At 37.9% G+C, this 12,854-nt stretch overlaps 1 protein-coding gene across 2 annotated transcripts in view; it reads right to left on the bottom strand.

Annotated features, from left to right (window-relative positions):
* The window catches only part of rad18 (RAD18 E3 ubiquitin protein ligase), a 38,382-nt gene extending 25,756 nt beyond the window's left edge, over window positions 1-12,626 (bottom strand). For both annotated transcript variants that reach the window (XM_080025737.1, XM_080025738.1), the window contains exons 1-4: window positions 12,489-12,626; window positions 10,106-10,184; window positions 9,551-9,612; window positions 8,397-8,467 (exon numbers count right to left, since the gene is read on the bottom strand). In XM_080025737.1, the coding sequence (XP_079881863.1) occupies window positions 8,397-8,467; window positions 9,551-9,612; window positions 10,106-10,184; window positions 12,489-12,518 (242 nt within the window). In that variant the 5' untranslated portion in view covers window positions 12,519-12,626. The remainder of the gene's footprint in view (window positions 1-8,396; window positions 8,468-9,550; window positions 9,613-10,105; window positions 10,185-12,488) is intronic.
* Window positions 12,627-12,854: the final 228 nt, after the last annotated feature.

Raw genomic sequence — 12,854 nt, 5'->3', positions numbered from 1 at the left:
ACACACACACACACACACACACACACACACACACACACACACACACACACACACACACACACACACACACACACACACACACACACACACACACACACACACACACACACACACACACACACACGTATAATTAGGTATCATTCAACTAAATGTATTACTTTGAATTGCAGAATTTCTTTTGGATTATAAGCAAAAGAAAAAGTCTGTCTCTACTGTATGTCACTTATTGTTCACTTTTACTGAAAAATGTTCTGTTACTTAATTTCACCGTTACTCAACACTACCTGTATAATTCAGATGTACTTTCCCCTCTCATTATAGCCATTAGTCGTAACGGTTTCTGCCTCATTTGAGCAACCATGTTTTTTTCCATCACTTTAGTTTGTCAAAAGGCTCTAAATACTGCTGTGCCCCTGCAGTTAACTGGCTGTTGCCATAGCGAAGACGCCAGTGACAAGAGCAAATCATTCTATATTTTATGAGATGTCTATCTAGTCTATCTATGCTTAATTATGTAAGTTCTTATTTGAATTAATGTTTTTATAGAAAATAGCAGCAGCCAGGCATTGTTGTTAAGTGTCAAAAACAATACCATGGAGGATTTTTTTTAAATAATTGTCCTAAAGGAATAGCATCTATTCATTGTCCTATCTCTGACACAAACAAATATTTTCTTCAAAACAGAGTCCAAGTGAGTCAAGTACAGGTCCTTCTCATATAATTAGCATATTGTGATAAAGTTGATTATTTTCCATAATGTAATGATAATAATTGAACTTTCATATATTTTAGATTTATTGCACACCAACTGAAATATTTCAGGTCTTTTGTTGTTTTAATACTGATGATTTTGGCATACAGCTCATGAAAACCCCAAATTCCTATCTCAAAAAATTAGCATATCATGAAAAGGTACTCTAAACAAGCTCTTAACCTAATCATCTGAATCAACTAATTAACTCTAAACACCTGCAAAAGATTCCTGAGGCTTTTAAAAACTCCCAGCCTGGTTCATTACTCAAAACCGCAATCATGGGTAAGACTGCCGACCTGACTGCTGTCCAGAAGGCCATCATTGACACCCTCAAGCAAGAGGGTAAGACACAGAAAGAAATTTCTGAGCGAATAGGCTGTTCCCAGAGTGCTGTATCAAGGCACCTCAGTGGGAAGTCTGTGGGAAGGAAAAAGTGTGGCAGAAAACGCTGCATAACCAGAAGAGGTGACCGGACCCTGAGGAGGATTGTGGAGAAGGGCCGATTCCAGACCTTGGGGGACCTGCGGAAGCAGTGGACTGAGTCTGGAGTAGAAACATCCAGAGCCACCGTGCACAGGCGTGTGCAGGAAATGGGCTACAGGTGCCGCATTCCCCAGGTCAAGCCACCTTTGAACCAGAAACAGCGGCAGAAGCGCCTGACCTGGGCTACAGAGAAGCAGCACTGGACTGTTGCTCAGTGGTCCAAAGTACTCTTTTCGGATGAAAGCAAATTGTGCATGTCATTCGGAAATCAAGGTGCCAGAGTCTGGAGGAAGACTGGGGAGAAGGAAATGCCAAAATGCCTGAAGTCCAGTGTCAAGTACCCACAGTCAGTGATGGTCTGGGGTGCCATGTCAGCTGCTGGTGTTGGTCCACTGTGTTTTATCAAAGGCAGGGTCAATGCAGCTAGCTATCAGGAGATTTTGGAGCACTTCATGCTTCCATCTGCTGAAAAGCTTTATGGAGATGAAGATTTAATTTTTCAACAAGACCTGGCACCTGCTCATAGTGCCAAAACCACTGGTAAATGGTTTACTGACCATGGTATTACTGTGCTCAATTGGCCTGCCAACTCTCCTGACCTGAACCCCATAGAGAATCTGTGGGATATTGTGAAGAGGAAGTTGAGAGACACCAGACCCAACACTGTGGATGAGCTTAAGGCCGCTATCGAAGCATCCTGGGCCTCCATAACACCTCAGCAGTGCCACAGGCTGATTGCCTCCATGCCACGCCGCATTGAAGCAGTCATTTCTGCGAAAGGATTCCCGACCAAGTATTGAGTGCATAACTGAACATAATTATTTGAAGGTTGACTTTTTTGTATTAAAAACACTTTTCTTTTATTGGTCGGATGAAATATGCTAATTTTTTGAGATAGAGATTTTTGGTTTTTCTTTACTTTTTGGCCAAAATCATCAATATAAAAACAATAAAAGGCTTGAACTACTTCAGTTGTGTGTAATGAATCTAAAATATATGAAAGTCTAATGTTTATCAGTACATTACAGAAAATATTGAACTTTATCACAATATGTTAATTATATGAGAAGGACCTGTATGTTTTAGAGCTATTTTAAGAGTTTTAATAATATCATATTATTATATGTCGATGACTATTTCGATAATATCGTATATCACATTATTTTACCAGGATAACGGTGACATGACATTTTCACATTGTCCAAAGCCTTTCAGCAACTCATTTTCCAGCAGGAGGAAGGCGACTCAGTGGGATGCTGTAGTTAGAACACGAACGCTGGCGTTTAGAATTTAAGTTTGCAGTCACCTTTATGTTACAGGATTTCTGCTGTAACCAAAAGAGGCCAAAGCAAGTCAATGCTATCTGTTTAATTACACACACTAATTAAATTCAAATTGTACCATCATATTGATTCCCTCTACAATGTGAAAGACGACCTTTCATAATTAGAACTGTGTGTTGAGCACACGGAAAGATAGCACTGCGCTGTGCCCTTAAACACTCCCACACGTTTTGACCCATACTCCTTTAGACACGCTCTGTCACACACAATTTCATAATATGATTATTCTGTCCAAACTTCTCACAACATCTCAACAATTATTTAACCCTACAAGTAGGGTTGCAAAGGGGTGGAAAGTTTCCGGTAAATTACCGGAAAGTTTCCGGAAACTTTCCACGGGAACTTTCGCTCGGGAATTTTGGGAATATTCAAAATTGGAAATTATAGGAATTAACTAAATGTCGGTAATTTAAATGATTTTTTTTTCATATCCAAACATAAATCTAAACATCTAAACACTATGTTTGGTCATAGGCAGACATCCATGCAAAATAATACAATTAAAAATCATTACATTTGAAGAGATTTGTTTGTAAGAAGAACTTTATCAAGTTTTGATTATTTTATGAACAATCAATAATTTCACTGAACAACAAAAAGATGAATGTTGAGTTAAATATTACTCATCTGTCTGACCCCACCTATTCAATAAATAAAGTCAAATGCCCCCCCACCATGTGATGGAGGAATGCACAGAGTATGTAGAGGGCATGGCTTCAGTACCCCTGCAGTAGGATGTGTGCTATGTGCAACTTGCCAAGGTTGCTTGCATAAAATCTGGTTATTTTAGTCAAGATTTTGCTCAAATATATTTTCCCCAACTATATTTATAATCACTGTTTAAGCCTCTGTAAACCTGGTCTAGTAAAAATCAATATATGATATCAAGTTGGGTGTCTCAATAAACTTTCAAAAAAATCTGATTTGAAATTAAATGTTCATAAATATATAAAAACTTAGTTGAAAAAACAGCTTTTTACAGTCTAGAACGTTTGCCAGGACTGAAATAACATAGTTAGAAGGATTTAGTGCATTTGGTTTGCTTTAAATTTAGTAAATTCCCAAAATTCCTGTTAATTCCCAAAATTCCCGTTAATTCCCATAAATTCCCGTTAATTCCCATGGAAAGTTTCCAACTTTGAAAATTCCCGGAATTTTGCAACCCTACCTACAAGGGAACACACACCATTTCAATGACAATGAGAAATTAGGAAATCAAAAAATGTTCTCAGCGTGTTGTATTTAAAATAAAATAAAAATGTAAATGATGTGTTAAATAAAATGCAATGGACTACACCAGTTTGGAAGTGCGAAGACATTGGCCAATTACAGAAGAGAAATACTATTTTCAAGGGAACATGCTGTATTGACAGAAAAGAGCATTATGTCCTTGGTTAAATAAATTCAATTAAAGAGCTCCAGCTCTACCTTAGGGGCTATTTATACGACAACACGAAGCAGTGCATACGCAAAAATATTTTCGCGGATGCACTATATCATTTACATGAAAACAGCAAACGCAGGCATGAAACCTCAAGTTTTTGAGATCACCTCCCAGGGAAAATTTTTTGGAAAACACAACGGTTTTGGTTTCTTGTAAACACCGAAACCATTATCCCTGGTAACGCTGACCTCACGGCTCCACTTCACGTATGCGTAGTCTATAACATTTGCATAAAGTTAGAAGACAACATAACATGCAAGGTGTCTCCGCGGCACCATCATCACCATGATCTGTGATCAGCGGAGAGTGTCGTGCAGGGCTCAAATATACAGTCATATGAAAAAGTTTGGGAACCCCTCTCAGCCGGCATTATAATTGACTCTGCTTTCACACAAAAAAAGATAAAAGTGGTATGTCTTTAATTTACCAGGAACAGCTAAGTACTGGGATGTTTTCCAAACAAAGATTTTTTGAAAAGCAGTATTTAGTTTTATGAAATTAAATAAAATGTGAAAAACTGGCTGTGCAAAAATATGGGAACCCTTGTGGTCTTGGTGATTTTAATGCATGTAACAGCATGTAAAACTGAGGACTTTAAACACAAAATTGGTTGGATTATGTTGTTAAGCCTTGAACCTCATATAAAGGTCTGTTTAATCATGATAAAAGGTATTGTAGGTGCCTAAATGCAAGTTCCACTTCTCTTTGACTCTCTGCAGAAGTGAGACAGAATGTGATCATCAAAACAGCTCCCAAAAGATCTTAAAAACAAAGATTATTCATTGTCATGGTTTAGGGGAAGGCTACAAGAAGCTTTCCCAAAGGTTTCAATTGTCAATTTCTACTGTAAGGAACGTTGTCAGGGAATGGAAGGACACAGGCACAGTTGCAGTTAAACCCAGGTCTAGCAGACCAAGAAAAGTACAAGAGCGGCATATGCGGCGGATTGTGAGAATGGTTGCACACAACCCAAAGATCACCTCCAAAGACCTGCAAGAACATCTGGCTGCAGATTGTGTATCTGTACATGGTTCTACAATTCAGTGCAATTTGCACCAAAACATCTGTATGGCCAGGTGATGAGAAGGAAGCCCTTTCTGCACCCACGCCACAGATACAGTTGCTTGGAGTATGCAAAAGCTCATTTAGACAAGCCAGCTTCATATTGGAAGAAAATGCTTTGGACTGATGAGACAAAAATTAAGTTATTTGGTCTTTATAAAAAGCAGATGTTTTGGTGCAAATTGCGCTGAATTGTTGAACGATGTACAGATACACAATCTGCAGCCAGATGTTCTTGCATGTCTTTGGAGGTGATCTGTGGGTTGTGTGCAACCATTCTCACAATCCTCCACCTATGCCGCTCCTGTTTTTTTCTTGGTCTGCCATTCCTGGGTTTAACTGCCACTATGCCTGTGTCCTTCCATTTCCTGACAACGTTCCCTACAGTCGAAATTGACAATTGAAACCTTTGGGAAAGCTTCTTGTAGCCTTCCCCTAAACCATGACAATGAACAATCTTTGTTTTTCAGATCTTTTGGGAGCTGCTTTGATGATCCCATTCTGTTTCACTTCAGCAGAGAGTCAAAGAGAAGTGCAACTTGCATTTAGGCACCTAAAATAAATTTTCTCATGATTAAACAGACATTTCTATGAGGTTCAAGGCTTAACAACATAATCCAACCAACTTTGTGTTTAAAGTCATCAGTTTTACATGCTGTTACAGGCATTAAAATCAACAAAACCACAAGGGTTCCCATATTTTTGCACAGCCAGTTTTTCACATTTTATTTTATTTCATACAACCAAATACTGCTTTTCAAAAACTCTTTGTTTGGAAAACATCCCAGTACTTAGCTGTTACTGGTAAATTAAAGACATACCACTTTTACATTTTTTTTGTGAAAGCAGAGTCAATTATAATGCCGGCTGAGAGGGGTTCCCAAACTTTTTCATATGACTGTAACACTCGCCAATTTAGTCTAAGCGATAAGTAAGTTATTGAGACCACCAGCCAGTTTGTCTGGGGAAAGATTTGTGCTCTGCCGGTTTTTCAAGCAAAATAAACGTGTGTAGCTTCTATATGCCAGGGACACGGCTCTCTCTACATTAAAAAAACACTATCCATAGTTCAGCATGCAGCGGTTAAGTTACTGTTCAACAAAAGGAGCATTAAGGCTACGGCTTCACAGTAAAAGCATTTCACAGTGGCTAAACATTAATAGAATTTCACTGGACAAACGTGAGTTGACTTTTATTTTGAAGTACGCCTAACAGGAAAGTAGCCGCTCACAAAGCCCCTTCACTATCAGAATGTCTTCTGTTTTCACGAGTTCAATGCGGTGAAATAAGAGGACAGAAAGCTTGTTATTTACAATACTTGTAACCCCAAGCTTACACCAACCGCTTTATGAACGTTAGTGGCATTAATTTTCGGTTACAGTAAGGTTGTATGCATCAAATTGTACCGTTTAAAAAAAAAAAACTAAAAACGGGAAAACTGTCACGTTTTCACCGTGTAAAGGGCCCCAAAGTAAATGAATTTACTGAGCGAGATGGGCAACTACTAGGTAGCTGTATACAGCCAATATAAACATGTGGGGCTACAATAACAGCTAATGGTTTGCTAAAGAAATAGGCCTTTAGTTTAATGGCCGTAAATTAGCGCCATCGGCCAACAGCCACCCAGTGAGCGTTTTTCACAACAATGTGAGTGGTGGCCCCAAGAAAAAGCAATCCGCAAACACCTGCTGAAGCAGAACATGTACATACCAGATGGAGAGATGTCAATGTAATTTAAATTTGCTTCACTACAATGACTATAGTGTTTTTAGACGGACTTAAAACTGAAAACCATAACATAAACAGTCTATACATGTCTATTTATTTCAGAGCGTAGGAATTAATAAAGACAAGTCTATTGCAACATAACAACAAGAGTTTATGACAGAGTCACCTATCACAGGATCCACCTTTTCAGACGCTCAATGCTAGACAACAGGAAATTAAAAAAACAAAAAGGAAAGAGCAGCCGTGTAACAGTGATGAAAATCACGTCTCCGTTTTGAAGGGAGACCTTTCAGTGTTGATTACACTGAGGTGATTGATGAAAAAGGAAAAACATCACAGCTTATTGACTGATAACAGCACTCAGGCATTATATCGAAATTAGCTCAGACAATGAAGAAACAATTCTGATGGCTTTTGTTTGAGTAAATGCTCAATGATAAACAGAGGATGAGGTTGTCTAGCGTTTTCATCTATTCTGCCTCGACAGACGCATCTGTATGTGGCACCCTCAAACAAGGTTAAACAGTCTCTCAATTTCTGCATATAAATAGCAAAGCAAACTAAACAGTATATTCCTAAGGATATGTGGTCTGTTGCCCTTCGTATTGTTATTTCTTCACTGAAACAGGAAAGAGGCAAACAGGGATACAGAATAGAGATAAGACGTTGAGAAGGAAGTTTTGACCGTGAGCCATCACGCATAAATATCCCCTGCATTGACCTACTGCACCTTGTAACTTCAACTTTCAACTAAGGACTGTAATTTATCTTCACAAAACAACTGTGACATGGCAGGAAAACAGCACAGCATTTTATCAGTCTGCCAAAGACAAGCAATGAGTTCAAGCATGTCACCTCGAAATTTAGAGTTCCTAGAAATGTCCTTTACAGCAGCACTGGACACTGCTCCATATGCCTACATCCTGCTGTAATGAAAACATGTCCACCCTAAAGCTACACAACATACACAAGTGCAATACCAGGAGAACAAATGAACGGCCTCAACTCATAAAAAAACAAAATCCCCATTTGATTTACAGAAAATCCTAAAAATCAGAAGTAAATTACCAGGAAGCGATTACAAGGCTGAAGTGTACTGAAGTTGTTTCCCTTGTGGACATGTTGTAATCTTGTCAATTACAATGGGATCCCTCCACAAATCCCCACGGCAAACCATTTTTCCTGTTCAGTTCTTAGAGCCATGACAAAAACAAATTGGCAGAATTCTCAGGTGTTCATGGTAAAGAGTTTTTTATGTGGATTGTGCAGTAAGTCATATTTCCTGATCTGCCATTTTCATTAAGGACCAAGAAGCCAGTAACTCAGTGACTCCTGCATCGAGTTTGTGGTGTATGTGGAAAAAATGGGGTTAAGGCAGTATTCTTTTTCAACTGTTCCATGCTTGTACTGATGGTATTATGCTGAATAAATAAATAAAAAAAGATACCAAAGCATTATTTCAATATTATGTTGCCAAGTTGACATGCAGATGAGAACATATTTTTCTATCATTCAGCCTGATGATTATACAGTTTTGCATAACCATTTAATACAACACGATGTGACCTGGATGTGTTGTTACCTTGCAGCTTGAAAGTTTACGACCAACTCGTCCAATAAACGGTTGTTTCTTAGATCCGGTTCTGTTGCTTTCTAAAAGAAAAATTAGATATAAGAAAACTGCCTCTTACAAGTAGGGGAAAACGGGGTAAGTAGGCACACTTTTTACTCTAGTGAGAATTGCTCATCACCTAAACATCTTTCAATAGTCATTCCTACATTAAATAGAAGCTTAAGGTGTTGGCTTGAAATGTGTACCCCTCACTTTTTCTATCTTATTGTAATAAAGAAGAAATTAATCATCAAAGACACCCTTACACATTGTGACAAACAACCCCATCAAGGGGTCGGTTGTCACACACTATGGGGTTGTTTGTCACAATGTTATCTTAATGGGAATAATCTTAAAAAGAAGGCAAGAAAGCAGAACTACATTTTAAAGTTTAATTGCATTGTCAAGTTGACAAATAGGCCTATATAACTTACTATAGCCTTGGCAGCTGGTCTAGTTTGGGATGCACTGGGTTGTTTTGATTTTGTTGCCCTTTTTTTTGCATGCTAACTGCCTTTTCCTGCTCTATTCTCTCTTTCTCTGGGTTGTCAGTGAGGATACAGCTTGACAATTTATTTCGTTATTGGGTTCCTTTTCTGGCTGCAGCCTTTGGATAACATGTGACAACCAACCCCAACTCGAATTTCTTGCTAGCATCAAGGCCAACAACCATCTGACAACTAATTAGCTTGCCAACCACAATCTAAACTATAGTTTACCCTTCACACTTTTTATGGGTAACAAGTGTTTTGTTATAAAGCCATTGTGTAAAAGCCTAGAAAAAAAAACTGAGGAGCAAAACATTTTCAATTTGACATGAAAAACACAAACTGTCCTCTCACCTTAAATTCAGCAGTCTAACTCCAAGGAAGACTATGTAGGTGACCTCTGATCCCAATTCTGGATATTTACATACCAAAATTTCACTGCCAGCGCCTTCTGGTTCCGAGATCTAACGATTGTGACAACCAACCCGTGTGACATTTTACCCCGTTCTCCCCTAATTATGGATTATGATCTGCTATTGTGTAAACTTGCTTTATTGCTTTTTAGGAGTATGCAAATTCAACTTGTTGAGGATGTGAGGGTGTGTATTTATTTATATCAGTCAAGTTCATACTTACTGTATTGCAAACTGGACACTGTAGCTTATAGGAGAAAAATTTCCTGATGCACAAGGAGCAAACTGTAACACAAAATGATAAATGACAGTTTGGTTAGCGTCAATCTGTTCGCCGAAAAGGCATCAGAGTTCTTAGTCACGGACATTTTGGATTGAAAAACAAAAATTCCATCCAATACACATCTGTATTCCAGGCACATATGAGGACGGTCTTGTATGGCTTGACCATATCTGCTCATTTGTATGCAGCAAAGTTGTGCACTCATTTACATAATAAAGCAAAATTCATAAATAAAAAAGCATGCAACTCTGTGGACACAAATAGATGCAGGCAAAGAGACATCCAGAGGGAAACAAAGCCTTGAGGAACATAGGATGTTTTTCTTGCTGGTTCACATCCAACAGAGATCTTAGCTGCATTTTGCTTGCTTAAATAGCTATGGTTTTAACAAGTCAATTAATGTTCTTGGCTTCAAATATTAATTTCCTAGCGTACCCCTTTATTGCAGTAATTACTCCTATAGCTTCCCTAAAAGCTTCTCTAATTGTTACTTACAGTTGTGAGAGCATTTAGTCATCATTGAAATATTGAGGAAGTCGAAGCAAATGGGACATCGAAGCAGGGCGTCAACATTCTGTAGAGAGAAAGAAAAAGCTCATGAAATAAACAAACAAACAACTAACTGCTTGTTTGGCAATAACCAAATAATTATACACTTAAACTGTCAAAGGTAAAATAGCCTGGATGCCAATAATATAAGATCTGTGGGGAAGTATAGCAATACAGACCGACAGCAAAACCGAAGCGGATTTAAATACTTTCCTAAAAAAGATTCTATTCAATTCAGTTTGATAAGTTTCTAACACATTCCTGAAGAGGGAAATAAATAACCCTTTCCTAGAACTAATCTACGGCCCATAGAGTATGCCATAAGTTGCATACCGGTACACCTGTTCTCTTAACTGTATAAGTAAGCTGTAGCTTAACCCTTTCACGCATAGTGGTCACTACAGTGGACAGCTATTCAAAAGCTGTTTTCTTGAATATGCATGGGTGTAGATCGCGTAGTTGCATATCAGCCACTACAGTGGACTCTTGTGTGTCATCCAATGCATTGCCAACCAGTGGCCAACCATTGTAAGAGCAGCCACAATTAGTCAAAACCAAGATGGCCGACAGGGAGCAGAAAAGTTGAGTAGCTCAGGAATATCCTGTAAATAGTAAATACTTCAAAAATAGCAGACTCTGGCAGGTAAAAAAAATATGGCAACAACAAGTAACATCTTAGGAGTCATATAGTTGTTAAAATTTCCAATTATTGATTTTACATTGGGAGGAAATTATGTTTAATCACCTGTCCACTAAATTGGACATCATGCATCACCGACTTCAATATATACTATGACTGCAGATGTGTTGTGCTTGAAAAAGCTTACTTTGCTGCAACTTTTTGGTTTTAAATCAATTGATTTATGTTATTAGAGTGCAACTTGAAGTATTTGTGTAAAAAAAACATTTTTTCCAGATTATTCCATTATGTGTAAAACAGTTGGTGTCACTATGATGCCAATTTTCATATAAAAATAGCTTTGATGAAGTGATGTACAAGTCAGTAGGCTGTACTACTGAATTACACCTGAAAAAGAGAAATTGGAGAACCAAGGACAAAGTAGTCTGTTATTTTCATAGAAAATTTTGATTGAAAAAAGTATTCCACGCTTTTTCATTAGATTGAAGTATTGGAATATGTTAATATATGTGAACAGGCATTGAAAATATATATTATTTTATAGTTTTCAGATAATATATCATTTTTTTCACTGTTTTGTTAAATAAATAAGGTCAAAATTGAGAAGTCAAAACGCATGGAGTCCACCCGAGTGGACATGTGTAAAACTCTCTGAAAAATGTGTGTTTAAAAAAAATGAAGTTATATTTTTTTCTTTTCATGCCTAAAGAAGTATAAAATCACTTGAGAAAAAAATCCAGACTAAGGATATCATAATTCATGCATGAAAGGGTTGCTATAAAACAGCTGGCACAAAATACTGGTTTCTGTGGGTTTTAAAATACTTTTATATCCCTTTAAGACCATTTTCGCAAGAAAATGTCCAACAGTATTGAAGACAATTTGGAGTCACTGCATGCTAAGCAAAGTAACTGATTGTATTCATATACAACAGGAATGATTATGGTACTGTATGTGGATTTCTTAGTTTTGTCACAGCATGATCAGTACACATTTTACCCCCCAAAACACATTTCAGATCGAGACTGAATCCAAGCAACTTTGACATAACATTAATTTCAAAATCCAAACAATTTTTAGGACCTGTCAAACTCGTATTGAAAACATTTAACACCTCTGATTATTGCGTTTAAACCTGTTTTTCATGTGCTCAAATGGTGTGTTTCAAAGTATCTCGCTCTTGGCATCATTCACATTACACAGCACCCCTAAACAGGTTAGTATTACCTTATGACCCCCCTGGCCAAGTAAGTGTAGGTATATTTTAGTTTTAGCCTGGTAGCATTAACAGGTTTTATCGTTTAACTTGGCTACGGTAACCATTAAACAACGTCAGACATGTTCAATGGACAGGGTTCTAATATGAAGTCATGTTTAATGACCAATATTAACGGTGATTAGGAAGTTAGTAACTCAGTTGGCCTAAAGTGCAAATTCACAAACGTGTTTGTTGCACTGTAGCTACAAAGGTTAGCTAATGTTACAGTAGCACGTTAACATCATTCAACTGCAGTTCAAATAAATTGATTTATTGTGTGTTTTTATAAACTGGTTTAGAAGTGTAACGTTGCTCGTTGGTTAACGTCCGAGCGAGTGATGTGACTAGCTGTTCGGGTTTTCATTCAGCTAAGGGCTAGTAGCTACCATGTAACCAAACAGATAGATTTTTAAATGAATAACACGACTTACTTTCAGACACGCTTCGTCTGGAAAATCCATGTCTAGTCAACGTCAGTAAAAAGAAAAAGGAAAAAAACTCCTGTTTGAGCAAGCAACAAAACTTGATTCAGTCGTCAACAATCAAAGACCCGCTCACTGCAATTCCGGACGTCTCTGACGTCATTTGACGACTTCCGCTGAGTTGTGTTCGCGTCAAATGTAGGCTAACTGGTTGCGATTTCAAGCACTGATTTAAGTCCAGTAATACTGGAGGCAAAATTGGTATAAAAGTCCTTGGAATAACCATTTCCTCCCTTCTATACTTTGAAGGCCTTTACCTTTATTGATGTCTGTGCTATAGGCCTACAAGTCTCCCTATGATGTCTCAAATCCTTC

The sequence above is a fragment of the Ammodytes marinus genome (genome assembly GCF_949987685.1).
Source record: "Ammodytes marinus genome assembly, chromosome: 4".
Taxonomy (NCBI): Eukaryota; Metazoa; Chordata; class Actinopteri; order Uranoscopiformes; family Ammodytidae; genus Ammodytes; species Ammodytes marinus.
The sequence above is the reverse complement of the archived record's forward strand: the minus strand, read 5'-3'. Positions and strand labels throughout refer to the sequence as shown.